This window comes from Solanum stenotomum, chromosome 7 (genome assembly GCF_019186545.1).
Source record: "Solanum stenotomum isolate F172 chromosome 7, ASM1918654v1, whole genome shotgun sequence".
In the NCBI taxonomy this organism is placed as follows: Eukaryota; Viridiplantae; Streptophyta; class Magnoliopsida; order Solanales; family Solanaceae; genus Solanum; species Solanum stenotomum.
In genome coordinates, this window is record NC_064288.1 from 5,135,604 (window position 1) to 5,159,760 (window position 24,157).

At 30.8% G+C, this 24,157-nt stretch overlaps 3 protein-coding genes across 3 annotated transcripts in view; 1 reads left to right on the forward strand and 2 right to left on the reverse strand.

The window, feature by feature from the left end:
- The window catches only part of LOC125870339 (photosystem II reaction center W protein, chloroplastic-like), an 841,908-nt gene that overhangs the window by 112,122 nt on the left and 705,629 nt on the right, over positions 1 to 24,157 (forward strand). The window lies entirely within an intron of this gene.
- LOC125871344 (ethylene-responsive transcription factor ERF096-like) lies at positions 18,775 to 19,191 on the reverse strand. Its single transcript, XM_049551930.1, has one exon. The coding sequence runs from the start codon at positions 19,189 to 19,191 to the stop codon at positions 18,775 to 18,777; it is 417 nt and encodes a 138-aa protein (XP_049407887.1).
- On the reverse strand, positions 20,241 to 21,648 carry LOC125871345 (hyoscyamine 6-dioxygenase-like). Its single transcript, XM_049551931.1, has 4 exons — positions 21,439 to 21,648; positions 21,091 to 21,335; positions 20,566 to 20,872; positions 20,241 to 20,483 (listed from the first exon to the last, which is right to left on the reverse strand). The coding sequence occupies exons 1-4, from the start codon at positions 21,646 to 21,648 to the stop codon at positions 20,241 to 20,243; spliced, it is 1,005 nt and encodes a 334-aa protein (XP_049407888.1).

Below are 24,157 nucleotides of genomic sequence, written 5' to 3' on the forward strand. Positions count from 1 at the left end.
TATCAGCTCCAAGCTACTTCCTGTAATCAAGATATCATCAACATACACCAATATTATTGTAATTCCTTCAAAGTTCTTCCTTGTGAACAAGGAAGAGTCATGCTGACTTTGGTTAAAGTTAAGGTTTTGTAATGCTTCAGTAAGCTTGTGATTCCATTGTCTTGGTGCTTGCTTAAGACCATACAAGGATTTAATCAGTCTGCATACTTTGTTCTCCCCCTGACTAGCAAATCCTTGAGGCACATTCATGTAGATTTCATCCTGTAAATCACCATTTAAGAATGCATTATAAATATCCATTTGGTGAATGTGTCAGCGTCTTGACACAGTCAATGCTAGAATAGTCCTTACAGTAACCATTTTTACCACAAGAGAGAAAGTTTCTTTATAATCTATTCCCTCCTTTTGACTGTACTCCTTTGCTACTAACTTTGCTTTCAGTCTTTCTATCTCCCTAGTGGACTTGTATTTGATTTTATAAATCCATCTACAACCAATTGGAGATTTCCCTTTGGGCAAATCAACAAGCTCCCAAGTGTTATTATCTTGCAAGACTTTTATCTCAGCTTACATTGCCTCTACCCATTTTGGCTCCTTACTTGCCTCTGCATAAGTAGCAGGTTCTATATTTATAGAGGTTGCTGCAACAAACTGCTGATAATTCTTAGATAAATGACTGTAAGACACACAATCTGATATAGGAAATTGTACTTCCCTGTTAATATTTAGAGACACAAAATCCTTCATCCATACAGGTGGATGTACCCCTCTTGTAGACCTTCTTGGAACAACTTCTTCCAGATTGCCTTGATTCTCAGAATTATGTGTTTCCTCCACATGTTCCATCACAGTATTCTCTTCTACCATTTCCTGTTCACTTTCCTTAGAACTTTGCATTTCTTCTGAACAGTTTTGACCAAGAGTAATATCTCTAGTCACACTGTCAACTCTCGGAATCCAATCTACATTTAGTAGTTCAACATTCATATTATCCACAAAAGGACCAACTTCTTTGTTTGTGAATGTAGTCATAAAGGGAAACACTGACTCCTTGAATATGACATCTCTACTTACAAAGAAGTTATTTGATGATAAATCAAACAATATGTAGCCTTTTTGAGTTTCTGAGTACCCCATGTGTATTGAGGATTTTGACCTGGATGCTAACTTATCATTCGCTGATAGATTTTTAGCAAAACACAGACATCTTAACACTTTTAGGTGTGTCAACATTGGCCTGGTTCCATATAGCCTCTCATATGGAGATTTATCTCCTAGGACTTTACTAGGCATCCTATTTATTAGATATACAACAACTAGTACACACTGTCCCTAATACTTTATATGAATGTGCCCTTGAAACCTCAAGGATCTTGTTACCTCTAAGATGTGTCTATGATTTCTTTCAGCTACTCTATTTTGTTGTGGAGTATAAGGACATGACCTTTGATGCATTATACCTTTTTTTTTAAACATATTTGTACATACAGAGTTTGTAAACTCTGTACCATTATCAGACTGGACCTTCTCGACTGTTTTACCGAACTGAGTTCTTACAAACTTCAGAAACAGTGATACACATACACAAACATCAGACTTATTTTCCAACAAAAAAATTCAAGACATTCTTGAGAAATCATCAACAACTGTAAGAAAAAATCTATTACCATCAAAAGTTGCCTTCTTATATGGACCCCAAATATCCAAGTTAATCAGTTCAAAGAACTCAGTACTTTTAATACTACTAACAGGGAACACACATCTTGTTTGTTTTGCATAAGGACATACACTACATTTATTCAAAACTCTATTCATACAATCTGAGTTTACAGGGAATAACTTGTTCAAAATGTGAGATGACATATGTCCTAGTCTCTTATGCCATACACACACCTCCTCTTTTGACAATTATTTTTCCTTTTCCTCTCTTTCTGTCATCATACAAGACTGGTGTGTTATCTGATCCTGTGTAAGATTCTTCAGTAACAAGTACAACCCATCACTTTCTTTACCAATCGCCTTCACCTTGCCAGTATAAAGCTCCTGAAACACACAAAAATGTGAAAAAAAAGTGACTGAACAACCTAACTCTTTAGTCATCTTGCTTACTGACAATAAATTATACTTAAATTCTGGAATGTGAAATACATCTGTAACTATAATTGTTGGAGATATGTGACAAGAGCCAATATGAGTCACATAGGCCACTTCACCATTAGGTAAGGATACTGGTTTTGGACATTTAACCTCTACTATAGACTCCTTATTAAAAATACCAATTTTCGAAATCATATGTGTTATGCCGTAATTTTCCTAACCTTTAGAAAAATCACTTTTTTTTGAAATATTCTAAGTATAAAACAATTGGAAAAGAATACTTAGAAAAGAGTCGCCACTTAATTTTTTAAAGAAATTAAGAAAACTTTTAAATTTTCAAAGATTTAAACAGAAAAAAATCATTTGAAAATACCAAAGAGGGTTCGGGGTTCAATTTACACTTCAAGAAGGGTTTAAGCATTCGAAGTGTCCGCTAACATGCGGTTGACCTGCGACTTTACTAAAATATATTTGACGATTTTTAGGAAAATAACGATTTAACATAAAAATAATAACTTACAATATTTGATTAACTTTGAGGAAATAATTAAATAAATGACATGCCTTTATTTCATTTTTTATTTTTTAGAGAAAAGATATCCAAAATAAAACATTTGAGTCGAAATACAAATGATTAGAATATTAATAAAAACTAGATTAATTAGAATTTCTTTAATTCATTTTCGAAATAAATAATTTAAGCCAATAAAATTAAGCATGAAAATCATTTTTTAATTAATTGAAGAATGAAAGCAAAGTTTTGACTAATCCTTTTTTTTTTGAGAAAATGACCAAGTAAAGAATATATATATATATATATATATATACATATTTTTAGTTTACTTGAGGAATAAATACTTTGACCCTTTAAACCAATTTTAAACGAGCAAAAAGTGATTGAGTGGGAGACATTAAAGAATATGTTGTTGCTTTATTTTTCTATTTTATTTTATTTTTAGAACAAAAGATTTAACTTAAAACTGTATAATTTGGCCAACATATTTAATTAATAAAATAGATAAAATAAATAAAATAAAAAAATTAAAAGTTAACCAACACAAAGGAAATAACTTATCTTTTGGGGAATCTAATTAAGTTAATTAAAAATTATAAAGTTAGAGTTAAATAACAAACAATAAATAATCATAATTTAATAATTAAAGAGTAAGAGAGAAATTGAATTTGGGCCTCCTTTTGGGCCAAATTTGTTGGAATTTTTGGGCTTAATCCTAAACCCGTTTTTGTATACATAAGTTGTATATCAGTGTATACAGCTTGTATATCAGCCCCGTTTCCTGCTTTCTAGACCTGTAACAGCTCCATTTTGACCTGTTTCAGCTTCCTTTATAATATATATTCTCTTCCCGAACCTCACTGGATTCCCGTTGCAAGGTTGACTCGATAAGAAGGAGAATGCAAGAGCTAGGAGCCCATTAGACTCATTTGGAGAGTGTTCATGTAAAGAAATAAGAAGATGAGGATTAACAAATAATCAAGAATGGACGGGTGTTAAACACAAACGACCTTTGATAATGCAAGTTTAATATATGTAAAAGGTTAGTAGGCAAAACTAGAGAGAACAACTTTTAATCCTATGACAAATAATATAACCATAATTTCAATCACATAACAAGGATCAGAAATGAGTGAATAGGGGACATCAAATATTCTATCAGCAACATTAAGCACTGCACTTTAAAGTTGCAAATTTACATCAGCAAGGAAAAGGACAAAAATAATTCATCAAAGGGAAAACAAGAGGAATCATTCTCATTTTTTAATTGAAGGAGGGAAAGAGAAAAATAAATAAAATAAATAAATAAATAAACAAAAGCTTTTCTACAATTAAACAAGAGGGCAACTACAGAGTGATAAATACGGCACCACATTATATTGCAACTCTAAACAATTGAGTGAACTTCAACAAAAGACTCATGACAATTTCAAACTTCAAGAAACTAATAGTCATATCTATGCTAGGTGAGTTAGATGAAAAAATAGCAAATTCTAATAAAATATGACATGATTTTGAAAGACTACTCCATCTACGTTCTCTTAAGCCAAAAGAGACAATGTGTGAATTATTCATTTTTTGGCTCATAAAGGAACTACTGGAAACTATTCAATTATTTCACACAATAGGATAGAACTTTTTTAACACAAAAATAAAGGATGAAATGAAGCCGAACCTTAACTAAATTAAGACAAACTTTTTTCTAGAAATTCAATCAAATCAGTGGACCACTTAGAACGACATCTAGTTGTGAAATCATATTAAGCTAAGCAACATGGAACATCAAACCAAAGCTCATGTAAAGTAAAACTTCAAAGAAATTCACAAGCATGAGGATTTGACCAGCAATATTCGGAAGTATTAAACGAAGGAAATGACATTTCTGATTAATCAATACCGATCAAAACGGAACTCTTAACAGGACCAAGAGGCACCAAAGCGAAGAATTCTAATTCACATTTTTTCTCAATTTAAGGTTTAGAATGACATTTTGCAGCTATCTCAACACATCATACTCATTTTTATTAATCCAACAACACTCATGATAAACTAAAGTAAGAATAAAAGAAAATCCTAAATATACTAAACCGGATGGTCAGTAAAGAAGGAGGCTACTAAACTACATTTACTCTACAGGATAAACAACGTATTACACTAAATAAACTTGAAAGAAATTCTACCTTTTTTGGAGCAGCGACCGGGAGCAAACGAGTTGGAGAATAGCGACTTTCACCACAAAATCCAACTACGACTAGCAAATCAAGAAAGTCTGAGTGGCGATCTTTCGGAACTTAGAATCAGCAAACTAAATTTGATTTTTTTTTTTTTTAAAGTGTACAAGTTACTAGTGCTCTCAAGAATTCGAACTCCCAAAAAAATCTCACCTCCCTTTGCTCTTGAACATCGGAAACTATTTATAGGGAAATATAGAGCGATTTAGAAGGGGGGAAATCCGTTGGAAAATTCAAACAAAAAAAATTTAATTTTTTCTGCCCTTTTCAAAGAAACAGTAAAGGGATGGGGAAAAAACTGAATTCCGCGAAAAAAGGGGGGAAAGAGGGGACGTGAAGGTTGACGTTGGGGCTTGTTAGAGTATGGGTTTGCAGATGAGTGATGAGATTTCCGGATTTGCTGGGATTTTTTCACTGAATTTCTGGGTTTGCGTGTTAGGTCTTTGCTGGAAGAAGAAGAGGAAAACGTATAGGGGTAGTATGTACTGCTGTACATATTGTGTATGTATGGTATGGCTGAAAATAACTTGGGTGGGCTGGATTTATGTTGGAATGGGCGTGGGTTGTTGAAAGTAATGAAATGGGGTGTTTGGGCATTTGAATTGGAACGTTGGGGGAATTAAAATGGGTTTGAAAGTGGGCCAAGTTAGGTCCAACAATGGAAAGAAAAAGGTTTATGGGAGTAGGCACATTGTACTTGAAATTACATTTACAAAAATGGCCAAACGAATTTCAATTGTAGCCAATCAAAATTAAGAACATAGTCGAGTCGATTAAATTAGTAAATTTGACTACTAATTAAATAGGACGAATTAATATATTTAATTAATGAGCTTCTTAATTTTGACGAGATAAGAAATAATTAACTTAATTATAAACTAACTAATTCAATTACAAAACCAATTAACTCGATATTATAACTATAACTTAAAGTAAATTAATAAAATATTTAACTAAAATGTAAAATCTTTTGTGATGACTTTTCAAATATTTATAAAATAACGTGATTGCTAAAATATACATATTTATTATTTAAAATTATTAAAATTATTTAAAATGACAAAATTACTTTTAAAAATAACTTGGAAGTATTTTGAATTTCATAAAACTCATTAATTCAAAATTATAACTATCCCTAAATTTAAAATATAAAACCCCCTTCTTTTTCTTCTTTTTTTTTCTTTTTTTTTTAAGACGATTTTCGAATAATAATAAAATATACTAATTGTATACATAATTATGTAAAACATATATATCATCTAAAAATTATGAGAAGTGACAAAACTATTTAAAAATCTCGCAAACTATATTATTCTTATTATTTATTATTATTATTATTATTATTATTATTATTATTATTTATTTATTTGAAATTTTATAAAACTAATTATTTAAAATCGTTTGAAATTGAAGAAGCTCGATGATTAATATACATTGTGGAGGTCAAAAATTGGATGTCAACAATATGATTTGTTGCCCCTGTATCTATGATCCACACATCATTATTTTCAGACACTAATAGAGCCTTACCTGCTGCATTAGTCTGAACTTCATGAGCCTGAACTCCATGAGCTTGAGCTGCATTTCCTGTGTTTGCAGTCCCTTTATTTTGCTTAAGCCCCTCCTAACAGACTTTTTGAAACAGAATTGAGAAGCCATGAAAGAACCACAACATTTACTCTCTCCCATTGATTCCTTAGTTCAGGAGACACACCATCTTTTGTACATGAACCATCCACCAACCCAATCTTGTTCCTTCCAAGAAGAGCCAATCTAATAGACCTGCTCCAAACAACATAGTTTTCAATTCCAAGAAGTTGAAATGAAATGAGATTAACTCCACTAATGTCAGCTGGGCTTAAGAACAGTGGATGATTGTAATCCATTCCTTGACTCATTGACATAGCTGGTGTGGGATTATTGTTCCCAGGATTTCCACCATTACTGAAATCAGTAACATGGCCACCATTGTTAATTTCTTGAGACATATCAACCATCTTCACTTTGTAATTGCGGAAACTTAATCAACTTGAGACTCTGATCTTCAGAAATCCAAGATCTGTAACTCACACACTTGATCTACTTAAACTTTGATCGATGCTCTGATACCATGAAGGTTTATACAAGATGACTTTAAAGAAGAAGAAGATGAATTGAAACAGAGTAGTATATTATTTCTCCAGAAAAAAATTACTTTACATTGAGACTCTAGTCTTGTATTTATACACATACTCATCCCTCTAATTGTTTCTTGAATGTAACTAAATTTCAACTAACTAACTTTTCCTAACTGACTAACAATGTTCTAACGATAATTTGGACCTTTCCTCTTTTGCTTCTTGAGTTTTGTTAACAATTTAGCAGGATGAAGACCTTGGTGACAACAAGAGTACAACACTCCTTAAGGGAGGGAACTACTCTTGCAGATTATTGTACTAACGTTTCTTTTGATTATGTAGGTATTGTTGAATATAAGCAGCTAAAATCAGTCTTTACTAAGTGATAGACTTATAGATGTTGATAATTAACTATGATGTTAGCTATTTTCTTTTCACTTCGACTGAATTAGATGCACTTGTTGAGAGTTTAAAGTGTTATAATAAATCAGTGCGAGTGAATTTTTATTTATCTCTATAACATCTAGATTTTATTACATATTGAAAAGTTCTTAAAAGTAAAGAATAATACCTGATTGCCAAATATGCAAGTCCGTAGTTAATGGAGTTCAAGCGTTGAAGTGCAAAGAGATAACCTGAAAAAACAATTGATTAGGGATATGAATTTAGACCTAGATCTAGATTGTGGTAGTATTCCCCTTTATGGATTTCAATTCATCAAATTTGAATTCAAGAAAAAGAAGGCTAACATTAACTAGGTTGTTTGAACAATGATCCAAATTAAAGCCGTTGTTTCCATTTAAATGGTTTCATCCTCTGATCTAATAAGAAGGTTAGCTCGTTGTTCCCTCAGAGATCCTAGCGATTGACCTTATCATCATGGTTAAGAGCAAAATCAGCTAGACTAAAGAAGAACATAGGCGTAACTAGATGATTCATACAGTCCTTCAACGAAGAATGAGAATGAATCATGAAGAGCTTTTATAGGGCAAAATAAGTGGAAATGAAAATATTAGGTCAACTTTCAGTGAGAAGCTTCAAGATTAATCTGGAATTTGTCTAATGCTAGCCAGATCATATCCTTTTCATAGTTTATTATTACTTTAGTTGATATCACGACCCAGACCGTCGTGATTGACACCCACACTAACCCTCCGGTGGGAGAACCATTACTACAACTCAACCAAAAATTAAAGCATTTAAATATACGGAAGCAGGTTTAAATGCCGAAATAATATAGAGTTCCCATAAACTCCAAAGTTTTAAATAAACTAGCCAAATTAATGCGGAAGAACAACCCCTAGAACGTGAAAGTCAATATACCAAAACTCTACTAACGACAAGTCTAAGAACAAGGGGTACAACCCCGAAATTAAACAAACACCTTAAACAAATAGTCTGAGTCCGAAAAGGACTTAAACAAGAAAGATCCATGACAGCCTGAAAGAACTGGCTCACCCTTGAATCCGATCACGCTCAATAGTCACCTAGCTGAGGTCTATCAATAGCCGCCTGAAGATGCCCTGTACTCAACAAAGAACAAGCAAGTGCAGTATCAGTACACAACTACAGTGTACTGGTAGGATCACACGGCTATCCCAATAAGTGAAACACATGTAAGTAACCACAATATTATAAAACAGGAATATACCAAACATATACAATATTAGTCATCTTTTCAGGATCAACGTAGCATTTCACATTCTCAATAATACACATTAGTTATCATTTTAGAGCAACAAATAGTCTTTCAACCTCAATCACCATTAGATATGAACGTAATCATCACAAGTAGATACACAACACAATTCAATGGTCCTCTCACAGAACCCAATTCAATAGTCCTCTCATAGAACCCAAACCCAAATTGTTAGTGTACCGGTTCGTGGTACCCGATCCAATGTTTATGCCGAAACGTGGAAATCGATCCCATATTTATGCTGGAACGTGGCAACTGATCCAAGTTAGTATGTCGGAACGTACGTAACACCTAATCCATTCAACAAACCACAATGTATATTCTCGCAATCATACAACAAGAGGTGATTCATGGCATACAATTATTCAATTATCCTCATTTACGATTAGGGTGATCAATAATGCAATATTTGCATACATACATGCAGTATAATGAGCAATTACAAACATATATCACACCAATCTGAAATCACAATCATCACCCACCTCGAATCCAAACTTGAATCCCTTAAGGCACATGAATCTTTCATTTTCGAATTCTTTCCACTTGTTCTAGGTCTACAAACAATTAATATACGCAAGGATCAACAATCAAATGTCTAATTATCCGGATTATAACAAACCCAATAACCCTAGACCAAACCCAAGATCCTAATACCTAGATTAGGGTTTTTTCCACCATAATTTCCAGATCAACCTCCCCCCCCCAATCGATAATCACTCACGAATTTACATTATACGGATCAAAAAATGGATTCGAGAGTTAAAACCTTACCTTTAGCCTCAAAAATGGGGGAAAACTGTCAAGAAAGCACCTGGGGTCGTCTCCTAGCTCTGAAAGTCGAAACTTGCGGAATAAAATGATTTTGGGGTTTATTTTGGACTTAAATCGCAATTGTCTCGCTATGGCGGCCCCGCCCTGGCGGGAATAATCCCGCCATAGCGGCTTGCATGGAAACAGAATGTCGAGTTAAGAGTTCCCAACTCCCATTTCACAACACACCTTCACCACACGACACTCAGAAAACATCTGTTCACGCTAAGATCAATTCCGAGAGTTTTACTTGCCCGAATTCAATTTCGTAAAGTCGTACGGGTTCCTTAATGTCTTAGCTATCTACTCATGCAATCAAAACCATTATTAAATCTCTCATTCATTACTAGATTTCCCTAGACCTCACTGATTCCGATTTCGTCCAAGCCTGGAGTAGTCTAGAAAATTTCAAGTTACTATCAAAAAGTTTTCCGGCCCAACATTTTTCTCTGTTGGCTAATAACGGGAACATGTCGTTACAATTGATTTGGGCCGGATCTACTTTGGAAAGGCCTTCGGAAACTTTGGATCCGTTTTTCTTAATATATGGGCTATATGCCCGATCTTTAATTTAAAAAAGAAAAAAATATCTAAATATACAACTTATTTTACCATATTCTCTAAAATTCTCCCCCTTAAAAGTATCACGACCATAAAGAGAAGACAAGAGAGATTGCATGTTTATAATAGAAAATGACAATCTGTAGATTAAATACACTGCAGTAGTGAATGCTACAACCATAGATGCTTTGGTACTCCATTATTTATCATCAAAGTCAAAGCCATTTCAACTATAACTATATGAAAAAATTACAAAAATCTCTACTCTCTCCTATTCTCGGATACATTACTCTACGCGATGTATGGGTCATATACATCACTTTAGAAACACTTTACACGATGTATCGGTCCGATACATCACTATACGTGATGTATTGAAATGTTGAGAGATGTATCCGAAACAGAGACGTGATGTATCGATCGGAAAGTTGAGGGATGTATCCGAAATCGGGACGCGATGTATCGAGACATTTTGGGATGTATTTGGATTCCATCATATTTAAGGGATTTTTGTAATTTGTAATTTGAAAAAGAAAAGAACAATATGTATATACATTTATGTGTATATATATAAAACTTCATATAAACTTCTTATTTTAATTTTAATGATAGTTTTTAAAAAATAATAATTTTGTAAAGTTATAACTATGACATATTTAAAACCACAAATTGGGATATAGAATTTTGAATAAAGAGAACTTGAAAAGGACAACAAACTAATAGTAATGCTTATATGAACAAAAATGCATCATAAGATCATGATGCTTTCAAGCACTATACTTCTTTCACCCCCATTTAACAGAGATTATTTCATTTAATATAGAAAAGCTGATTAATAACAAATAAAAACATCCTTATCACACGTTAATTAAACAGATTTGACAAAAGAATAAAAGAAAATAAGGTATGTGCCCATTAATTTCATGTTTCAACAAGATTATTGATCAGATCATTTAATTTGGATTATGTATTTCTTTATACGTCAAATCTCTTGTATCAGCAACTATGTCACTCCATGACGCAGAAGACAATATATATAAATAATTATATATCCTCCATGATATTCTGTATAGGGAGAACGCGCGAATGTGAGTAATTGGCTGATTTATGCAAAAAGTGTAAATGAAAAGTTCCGATTAAAATAAGTTATTTCTTTTATTTCAATTTATATGATACACGTTTTCTTTTTATTTCGTACCAAAAGAAAGTCAATAGCCCCTGCCCCGAACTGTGGGGACTTAAATCTGGAAATTGTGTACAAAGAAAAGTTTTTCTGATAATATAATTAATTTGTCCCTATTTTAAGAAGTTGGATTAATAGTACTTAGGAACTTACCCTCTCAGATAATATTAGATTCGTGTTAAATATTTTATTAATGTATTTATCAACCTTAATAAGTCATTAAACTACCGTATAACACTTGTAATAATTTACAAGATATATATCTTAGTCTAACGTTTATTCGTAAGATTTTTAATTTATTCAAAAATGATCACTACTAGACTTACAAAGATTAATAAGTTGTAAGGAAAAAGAAGAAGAAAAGAGGGTCATTTATTGTTAGTAAATCGTTGTAAAAAAACACAATAAATCAATAAAGTTTTATATGTTGGAAATATAGAAACTTTTATTTAGAAAAAATATCTGAGACCATAAAATTGTATCGTTAATTACCTCAATCATTTTCAACTTCATTGAACTCAAAGATAGTCTCAAATCACATAAAGACTCAATTTGTGTTTGTAATTTTGAATTCTATGTAAATTTTGTGCGGAAAGTAATACTTATTAATCAATTAGATCATTTGATTGAAGTCAAAATCGAACGCCAACAACGACGTGAGAGAAGATTTTCTATATAATTACACTAATCTTCATTTCCCTCGTCAATAAGGGAGAAAATTTCTATAAAAGAAACTTTGCTTCAAAATTTTCGTTTCTCATTCACTCCAACACTTAACTATTAACTCCAATATTTCTAAATAACTATCTTTACAAGAGATACCTGGTGAAAATTTCTGGCTTTTGTCTCATATTTCAAACGATCCTATTAAAATTTAAGTTTTATGTTGTGATAATATAAACAATTATTTGTTTCAGTCACATAAGTAACAAGTTAATAAGCATATTTTAAGGATACACATTATTATATTAATTAGTAATATAATAAATATAACCAAATAGAACATATTTTTAAACTACATAACACTATTAATATGATAGTGAGTATGACACAAATTCTATCAAATGTTCTTTTGACAATACTCAATTGAAGAACTTTGACATTTTCCTTTTTTCAAGTCAAATTTCAAAAGTCAGCCAGAGTAGAATCGTGAAAAGTCAAATATAGGATAACTGTGTCAAACACAAATAGTTTTATGAACAAATATAAGGATTTAATTTATATTGGGAAAATTGTATGACATAACAAATTATTAATTCAAATTAAATGTTATAGCAATAGTTTCTTTTATTTGTAATCCACAGCAAACATTTCATGTTTTTTGTCATCCCATTTGTATACCGAAATATACAAATGCAGGATCCATTTATATCCCGAAATATACAAATGCAGGACCTATTTGTATATCAAAATATACAAAAATGCAGGACCCATTTGTATACCAAAATATACAAATAGACCAAAATATACAAATGCAGGACAAATAGATCCAAATACATGTTTTTTATGTATATGTATACCGAAATATACAGATTAATAGCTATAGCATATAAATATGATTTTTATATTTGCTAAACCTAAAATTTACTCATTTATATTTGTATATAGATGCTGTAAATAATTTTGTACAGTTGCTTTTTGATAAATCAGTTATAACATAGTAATTTTGTTTGAATTTATTTTTTATAGTGAAAATTATAAAAGTATACTACTTAAGACTTTAATTAACAAAATATCAATGTACTTCTATTTAATTACAAACATAGTTTTTAAATTACATACATAACAAAAAAATTAATTTTTGTATTTAAGTTTATTTATTTTTTAAAGATTTTCCTCTCTCATGCCTTTTGAATTATGTGCATTTAACGTGGAGATTAATTAGGGATATTAAATTTTTTCAATATTATCTCTCCTATTACAGTTTCATATTTACACGTTTCAATGTTCCATATTTACACGTTTCATTGATTATTATAGGGATCATATTTATTTTTTTTCTTTTTTGATATAACTTTTTATTTTACCAATAAAAATTGGTGTTGTTATCAATATGAGAGTTATAGTTCCTAGGAAAGTTTTACCATTTTTCTTTTCTGCCAAACGTCTAAGCCCTTTCATACTCTTCTGTTCAAAATTTTTAACCCTTCCATCTTCTTCTTTCCATCTATACCATATCTATACCATCCGATTCACCATAGTTTCACCATGGATAGGACTCCGAATTTGATTTATAATAGAACATTTCAACAAAATTTGTGTGTGATTGGTATAGATTGTATAACAATGTGTGAGATTGGTATGTAATACCAACATGTCAGACACTATATACCAGCATTATTACATATTATATCTTAAGTAGTTGTTAAAAGATTCGATGCATGCTGTTGGTATATAATACCAACATTTCATTCAAACCAAAATCTTTTATTTTAAGTAGTGGTTTTTAGATTCAATGTTTTAGGTTGGTATATGTTATCAGAATATCAGCCAGTATATTTACCCATTTTTGTCATTATTTGTATTTAAACAACTATACCAATCGTGTATGTTTAAACAACTATATCAATTGTGTATGTTCTGGGTATTATATAGTACAACCAATCATTATTTTAAATATTTTTTAGCATTTTCAATGTTTTGGTAGATATTACTAGAATATCAGCCAATATATTTATCCATTTTTATCGTTATTTGTGTTTAAACAACTATACCAATTGTGTACGTTCTGGGTATTAAGTAGTACAATCAACCAGTATTTTAAACATTTTTTTAGCATTATTCAAATATCATATCAAATCATTACGTTAATGATGTCTATTATAAATCAAACACTCACCTTAACTAGCTTTAATTGTATTCAATGTTCTTTTTTCACCATAAGTACACCAATTGTGGTAGATTTATTTGTATGTTACACTTATATTCACTCATAAGTTATAGCATATTTTTTTTGAACATGTTGTCAATTATCTAAGTCACCCAGAATGCAACATTGTATGACAAACACGAGAATACCAAACATGTATGCCAAACAAGAGAATACCAAAGAAATATCAATTCAAGAGTAATTAAAGTTGGATAAAAGTGCATTTATCAGTTTTAAAAAATTCTGAACCGTAGGAAGAAAACATCAACAATAATAATTGAAAATAATACAGCAATGTTAATTCTGACAAGCAAATTTGAAGCAAGTCTTTTTGTTATGCCCTGATGTACCATATTTACTACAAGTGACTTTACTCCTCTTGTATTTTCCTTCGTTGAATCCCTTCTTACGGTCGTTACTTGGTGGTCTGCCTGGTTGTTTTCTTGCAATTGGTGGTAGCATTACCTCTTCTAAAATATGCGATGGAATATTCCAAGTGCTTTCTCAAGGCAATGGTTCTATTCAAATTGCATAAGTATCTTGAAAATTCTTATTACTATAATAGGAGGAACAATAATCTTTGCAATGTTTGTTTCTGTATTTGATAGCTGCAACTACATATGTACTCCATCATTATGTACTAAAAAAAATACCACTTAGAGACACCAAAAATATCAGAATCACACCAAATAAAAACGATACATTACACCAAATAACTTACCAATCTAAACTATTCAACCAACATATAATTAATTTGCAAACCATCATTATGTGCTAAAAAACACCACTCTGAATGACCCCAATAATACCCGAATTATACCAAACTGGTAGACCATTATGTTCACCAATTAAAAACTATCATTTTCACCAAATAACTTAACAATTCAGATTATCTACCAAAATTACTATCAATATGCACACCATCATTATTTTCTAAAATACACCATTCTGAATGACACCAAAAAAATCATAATTACACCACATTGTAAGACCAACATGTTCACTAATAAAAAACGATCATTTTTACCAATTAACTTACCAAAAAACATAATCAATAAAATTGGTTTCATAGAATTTATTTGCACACCATCATTATGTACTAAAAATACACCACTATGAATGACACCAAAAAAATCAGAATCACACCAAATAAAAACGATACATTACACCAAATACCTTATCAATCTAAAATATTCAACCAACATAGAATTAATTTGCAAACCATCATTATGTACCAAAAAACACCACTCTGAATGACACCAATAATATCTGAATTACACCAAACTGACAGACCATTATGTTCATAAATTAAAAACTATAAAAACGTTAATATAAAACAACGAATAAATACAAAAAAGAATTAAAATGCAGATTATGTGAAAATTCTAATAATATTCCACAGACAATTGCTAAATCTTAATATCTATTTAATAATTAAACCTTTTACAGTTGCACCAGAACATTAACCAAAATCTTATGAACGTATATTTCACCAAATTCAACAAAATCAAAGGAATTACTACCAAAAGGATTGCCTGATGAGTCCCAACGTCCGCTGTGATGAATTAAAATTGAAAAATTATTGATCTGCATATTTGATCGTCGATCTTAGTTTGAAAGAGAAGTTTTATTTTTGTAATAAACCTTTCTTTATGGAATATGATATATAACAAATTGAAGTAAATCAGGGAAGGTAAAATAATTGGAGAAATTTAAGGGATATGGATAATTGTGGTTGGAAACGTTTTTTTTTATTTTTTTTTAATAAGAATTCCAATTTTGAAAAAAAAATATTGCTATTCAATTGAAAAAAAATAAATATTGCTATATTCGTGTAATTAAAGTTATTAAATTGTATACTTAAGTTTTTTGCCCTTTTTTATACCATGTAACTGAATTTTGTCACTATTAATGGAGTATATTTTAAACAAGTAGCAATTTTATATATGGTTATTAATCTCATTTTTATGATTAATTAGTTACCGGTACAAATTAACAAAGAGTGTTAATGCCTTTACCGATATTGGTTAATTGTCATTAGATTCAATGTCGCTATAGACTTTAGAGACATTTACAAAGAGTACTGCTAATTGTTGCTAAAAATATATATATTTAACAGCAATTAAGTTATTAATTAATTGCCGCTAAAGATTATTTTGATATAGTGTACCGACGTACATACTTATTCCTGTATATAGTACGATGACGATATTAATGAGTAATTAACTTAACTTAGACCTTTTCTTCTTACTGTTTTTTAGAAACTATGCTAGTACGTAATAAAAGCGCAAACATTATTTATAGTGGAGGGGACCTCTTTAAAAAAAACTAACTATTAAAGATTATTGTTATTATATTAGTACGTGATGGCTTTAATTAAGGGACGTTTTCTGTTTGTTTTTTTCAAACATATATTCCTTTTCAGTTGTCTTTTTAAAAAAATCAACTTTAGGGATTTATTAATAATCAGATTAATTGTATTTGTTTTCATGAGCAGCCCTTCGATTCTCCTGTATCTTTTGACAATATTCTATATCTACATGTTAATTAGTACTCCATTATAAAGTGATTAGCTAATTAATATAATTATAGAATCTAATAGAGCACTTAGGTATAGAGATGCATGAATCATGGCTATGATGTCGATATATTATATAGTGATTACGATCAAGAAGTTGTCATGGTGATTAGGTATGTACTTAATTTGATAAGTATATATAGTTAGAGACTTTTAAGGGTTAATTTAATATATTGGGGGTGAGAAATTCGGTCGCAGAGCTAGGTGTTTGGAAAAGAAAGTTTAAATTTTCTTCTCAATTGCGTTAATTAAATATATACACTCATATTAACTAACATTTAATCTATGTACATTATATAATTTTCTGGCGAATGATATGCACCAGATCCCCCTTCGCCTCCGCCCTTTGTGAGAATAGAAAACAGTGTTAGAATACATAGGTAGATCCCCATATAAGATTCTTAAAGTTAATATATAGGAATATTAGATTTGGTTGGTATACAAGTGGCTTTGTTAATTTAACATGTGTTGGTTGTACTTAAAGTGAAAAGAATGAGATCATGCGCACCAAGTAAGCATAATGTAATCATAGAATGAGAAGCTAGGTGGTGCATCCATTTACACATGGGGAAACTAACACCGGATGGGACGGGACGGGACGAGATGAGATGAGACGGGAGAAAGTTGAAGCAACATGGTGGTGGGCCGGGATGAATCGAGTCAGAATGAATCAGGACAAATTGATAGTCCCATCCCACTATAAAACAGGATGGAACGGGATGGGTGGGATGAGATAATTGGGATCGTGGCTTTTTATTTATTTATTTTTTAAAATCACATATAATGAAGCTAAAAGTCTTGAAATTTATTCAAATGCGTTTTAGTGTAATATTTTGAATTGCAATTTTAGAATTTGATGAGAAAAATGATATGAGACATACCAAAACGGTTTATAGAAAAATGCAATATTAGCATGATAATCGGGGCCCATTTCAGACGGAACCATTCTTTTTGAGGTATATGCGTTAACTATCAAATTCTTCTTATAATATCTCATGTAATGCTATCTCACTTATAAAAAAAATAAAAATATAATTAATTACTAAAGCTATAAGCTATTTCACTAAGTTATTGTTTATATCTATTTTCCGTGAACTAAATTTTATTTTACTCTATCAAAAATTGCTTATTAAAAAATATTATAATATTTTTTTGATAAGACTAATACATTTTATTTTATTTAATTAATTTTATGATTATATTTTGCAAATTTAAATTTGACTACTATTACTTTATATAGTTATTTAATGATAAGTAGTATTGAATTAAAATAATAAACTTATTTTGATTTGTTAAAATAAAATAATAAAGTTAAAAATTAATAATTACTAAAACACGACTAAACTCAAAATTAAATTCCGGAAAGCACACACATTGATAGACACGTGTGTGCTTATTCCTTTACCTTATTTTGTATGTCATCAATTATATTTTTAACAGATAATCTACCTTAATTTGGATGTCATAAATTATATTTTTAGAAATATTACGTATAATTATCTTTTAATTAATGATTTAAATATAAAATCATTTTACCCAACATGAGCATATAAAAGTAAACTAAAAAATGAGACACATACTAATGATGAAACCTAATTCAGTCGCAATTTTCCCAAAAGCTAATGAATGACTACGTCAAAATCATTTGAATTTTTCGAGTCAATAGACCTTTGACTTTTTCTCTTTCTCAAAATAACCAATTCAAAGTCAAAACCAACAGAACAGTACCGTTGAAAGTCAAGATTACATTTCCTTGTTTGTTTTTTTCCAGTATTAGAATCAAGAGAGTCCTCCGTTCAATTTACGTGACATCATTTGATTTATACAATAAATTATGATCTAAAACAAATTTTAGATATTTGTGTGACTATAAGTCATTCTATTAAGACTAAAAGGAAATCTTAAAATTAAGTTATTTCTGATTATAGAAAGATAACATACTGTTTGCGATAAACTTATAACGTCAAACTTATAAGAAAAAAATGTTTACATTAAAAGGAAAGCATAGATTGCCCATTAATTTAACAGCTGAATAAGGTACAACTGTGTGTCTTTCTTTATTAGACATGCATATGCAAAAGAAGTAAAATAACTCAAAATAGGCATAGCTACTTAATTATTATACTGATCATGAGATTTGTCAGATTCGAAGCCAAGAAGCTCCTCCAATAACTTATCATCCAAGTACTCAAGTTCAATAACTTCTTTGATCACTTCATTCCCATTGTGAACTGATGAACACGACGTTGATGAAGATGACATTGAATATGATGAAGAAGACGAAGAATGATGATCAGATGGATACTCATGAGGAAAATTAAGCACTGCAAAACGACCTCTCATTTCAAATGCAGCTTTATCATAAGCTCTAGCAGCTTCTTCCGCAGTAGCATAAGTTCCTAGCCATACCCTCGCTCCATTCTTATTAGTATCTCTTATCTCCGCCGCGTATTTTCCCCATGGCCTCTTTCTTACTCCTCTATATTTTACTTCTACGCATGATTCCTTCTTCTTAATATCTTCATTCATATTGTTTTTATTGAATGTTTGTGATTTGAATATATGTTACAATGTGATATATATTTATACTAGACGGGAAAAAAAAAACATTCAAGAATATATAGTACTATTAGAATCTTTAATGGGAGTATGTTTCTTTTTTCAGATGGCTATGAAAAAGTCAAACTTTAGGTGTACTATTTATTTAAAACGCAACTATGTTTTACTATTCAATATTAAAATATTATCTACAATAATTAATCGATTAACTAGAATCTATAGATGTTAATTAATTAATTAATAGGTTGCTAGATACTAAGATGGTCCCTAGAGGTGATGTCCATAAGCATGACGTTCTTGATGAAGTGGTCACGTTAAATACGTATTGAGTTAATAGGTATATATATAGGTCCCCCTAAATGATTCTTCAAAGTTTGTTGGTTAGATGTGGTTGGTATAATTAAGTGGCTTGTTAACACTACACCAAAAATGATTTTTAGCTGTAATTAATTAACGATAATAGTTTATAATTGCCGCTGAATATGTATTTTTTAGAGGCAATTAACCCTTTTTGTAAATGTACTTAAAACCTATCTATAGTGACAATTATTGGATACAATTAACTAATGTCGATAAATAAATTACAAGTGACGGACCCAAACTTGGGTTGGCTGGACAATATGAACCCTCTTCACCGCTAGGCTTAAAAACTGTTTTTATTAGAGTTATAGTGTAACTTTTATCACATGTAATCGTACTTAATTGAGAAAGGATATTATGAGATCATGCGATATATAACTGATGATGTAAGGCATAGTATAATATATGCTATTGATTACATTAATGATGATGTAAGGCACAGTATGTATACATAGAATGAGGAAGTCATAGATGTTACGTTAAGCTTAGATATCAATTGACGTAATATAATACTCAATGATTAAATTATTATGGCAATCGGTCCTACTCACAATATTAACGTTATGATCAAGCCGTTGCAAGAAGGCTTATCCGATCAGAATTAACATTATGATCCGGCAATTAACATTATTAAAGCTTATATCGAGATCCAATGTCAATTAACTAATGTTGTTTAGTGTCAATGTCTTATGTGGTTCCTTTCCGGCCATAAAGTCACTCATGAACTCCTCATATTTGAAGGCGCGATAGAGTGCAGGACTGTCACCATTGACAAGAGCCTTTGCTGGTTCCACTACACAATCTCCAGCGGGAGAAACAAAGGTCCCTAGTGTTATTCGACCACTTTCTGAATTTGTAACTGCACGGTGTTCACAAGCTACTAGCTTATTGTTGCTGATAATCTGCATTTAAATTCGTATCACAAATATACATTGATAATAGTATTAATTAGAAATTTAACTTGTGATGCACGAGTTAAAGTACCTGCATCTGGTAACCAATGATGACAACGAATGCATAGGGAAGTGGATGAACACCAATCCAGTGACCATCTTTGAAGATTTGAAGTCCATAAACTTGCTGTTGAAGGAAGGTAATGATGTTGGGATCGCAATGAGGAGGCGAACCCATGGCTGAACTTGGGTCTGGACAAGGTGGGTAATAGTTAGCCCCCAGGGCTTGGTCTTTGATCATTTCCTCCCCTAATTCTACTCCCAGTCCTTCACCTATCAGCTCCACTATCGTCGTGCATAACTTCCTCACTTCAGTTGAATATGTTTCAACCAGTTCCCTATACATCGAACATGATCAACAAGGATTCATAAAACCGACCCCTAACTAGTTGTTTGGGACAATGGAAAAAAAGTACTTTGTCTCATTTCTGTACCTTATGACATGACATGTAGATTACTACAAAGACACTAGGAGTGAAAAATGTTTATTTTTTTCACCTTAAACTCTGTATACAGTCAAATTCAAATACGAGACATGTTCATTATAATAACGTACCTATATCTAGCTGGATTTTCGAGCCAATGTTGTGTGTCTTCTTGAATGGGAAACACAGGTTGTATGAGAAGATCTCTCCAGTAACGAATATCTCCATTGATATATCGATTTCCAAACACTTTACAACTCTTATTTGAATCCTCAGAGAATAACTTATCCTTCATCTCGACAGACATGTCGAATAACTCCTTGAATAAATCCATCACATCATCCATCAGTTTCTCAGATACTCCATGGTTTATGATCTATAAATTCATAATTAAAGCCAGAATTAATCTTCATTAGTACTCATTCATTTAATATATAAAGGAAAAAAGTGAATTAATTAGTAATAGAAACTTTACTAACCTGAAATAAACCAAATTCTTGACTAGCTTTTAGTATTTCTTGGACTAATTCAGCATGATTAACTGTGCTTGATGATGCTTTTGCTAGATCAATTACTGGAATATTGTTACCAATTGAGACATGTTCATTAGGCCTTTTATCAGGTGGCATTACATAATTTTCAGGCAGGGTGACAATGTTTTTAGCCCAACTTGAAACAAAGTTTGACATTTTTACTCTGTAAGGAGTATGTTGTTATTGTACTTGGCAAACACTCTATATATAGGGGTATTGGTAGCTGGTTAGAAGGTAAGTTATTTTTGGATAAAAATTACATATTATTTGGTTTGTAATTTAGAAATTTGCATAACTAATATATATGTATAAGTTATGACGGAATATGTGTATTATTTTACGTAGGATCGATAGAAGATGAAATAACAATGTATACATGAATAACTAATACGTGAATAACTAGGTCATGCATGAAAGAATATATAGATTTCCTCATAACTAATCCATGTGTTACCAATATCTACATAACTCTCACCAGCTAAACAACCCCTAAACAATGAGGAATTGATTTTTTTTCAAATGATCACTTAATTAATTAATAGTTATTAGTTATATCAGAAAATCACTTTTTTTATACACTTCACATATAGCAAAAATAAAAATCATATTTGGATGTTATAACTATAGTTTGCATAATTGCTCTCCATAGCAAATTTTATGTTTGCTATAGAGATTTTGATTTGTATAATTCGCTAGATACATCCAATTTTATACAAAATTGTTCAGTTTTGCATAAATTCATTTATACATTGTAATTTGTATAATAATATATGTATTTGTATCATTATAAGTGTATAAGACGAAAATATATATATTTGTATAATTATAAGTGTATAGAATGAAAATATATGTATTTGTATTTGTATATACACTTTTCTCTCACTTTATACAAACACAAATGCATTTTATACATTTGTATACCGAATGGATAATTGCATACCGAAAATGACTAATTGTATACCGAACCAGATGGCAAAATAATGGATGTTTGCCGCGAATTACAAATAAAATAAATTATGGCTATAGCATTTAATTTGAATTAATAATTTGCTATCTCATACAATTTTCCTAAAATTTAAAATTAATAAAAAACATGACTTTATAAATAGAATATATTTTACTTGAGTTATCGACGTGTTCGCGCTTTCCCACTACATTTCCCATTTGAAAATTACCCTTTTCTCATTTATGTGGTATTATCTTTCCAATTTTTAAAGTCAAATTTGTTAATTTTGATCCTGGTTTTGAACATAAAATTTTTAACTTTTGAAAATATAAAATTACATATATGAAAATTACATAAAACATATTATAAATCATAAGAGTAATAATTAATGATTTGATCAACATGGATTGTGGTATAGTGGTATTCGAGCCCTAGATATGAAAAAAACTTGTTGGAAGCGCAACCTCATATAGCCTATAGGTCCTACAGTGCATCCGGTGAGAAACAATAAAAAATCAATAATTTAAAATACATATAAGAATATTACAATAAAAAGAAACGTTTCATACTCAAAATCCTACCACATAAATTAAAAAGGGCAAAAAGTGGCAAATTACATATAAGATGCAAGACCAACTCTATCTAACTATTTCTGAACAAGAAATTAAAGTAGGAAAAATATAAATATAACGTAATTTCTTCAAAAACTAAAAAAAAAAAGCAAAAAGTGGCAAATTTACCTATATAAAGGAGCAAGATCAACTCAATCTATATTCTAGTTATTTCTGAACAAAAAATTAAAGAGAGAAAAATACAAATATAACGTAATTTCTTCTCTTGGTTAAGTACCGCAGTTACAAGTCCCTTTCCTATATTCTTTTAAGGTATTTCTTTTTCGAAGGAATGAAGATAATGGCAGAATAAAAGATATTTCTTTTAAAGGTATTCCAGAAAGTCCTTTCAATTTAATTTGCAGCTTGAAATTTGTTACATAATAAATAAATGGATTTTACTTATATTCAACGGAAGTTTAAATTTTTCATACAACCAATTTAATTTATCGGATACTATATATAAAAGGTTACTTGTCTTACCTTCCAGATAATTGATTCCATTTGTTCTGAGTTGTAACGATCCATTCCAATCATTATGAGTAGGCAAATAGTGAAAGAATTTGGTCCAGAAATTTTTTCGTATAGTGACTCAAATTGTTTTGCCTAGGTGAGATTCAGATGGAATTTGAACTAGGTGCGGTTTTGGGCTATCCGGGAATGGGTGGGGTATAATGTAGAAGCTTGGTTGATATATTCTTGTACATGTAGTCAAGACATTAAGAAATCTGTAGGGCTTCACGGAATCGAATTCGAGCTAGTAAAACTTTCGAAGTCGAATTCGGTGTGAAAATGATAGTTCAAAACATCAAGGAAAAAAAGTATGTTATGAAAAAAATGAGATTTTCAGAAACATCTGAGACTCTAAAGTTCGCATATTTCGGTATACCGAACCTCAGACCGCTACATAAGAGTTTGCAGACCATTATAGTAGGGTAAGCCCGCTATAGCAGGCTGGGTTGCTATAACGGCAGAGGCGAAACGAGATTTAATTTTATGCAAATTAGCTCCAAACCCTCTTATTTTATTTTATTTTATTTACCAAACCCTCTTATTTTCTGCACTTTTGTTCTTGTACTTAGGAGGGGTGATTTAGGGTTGTTTGCAC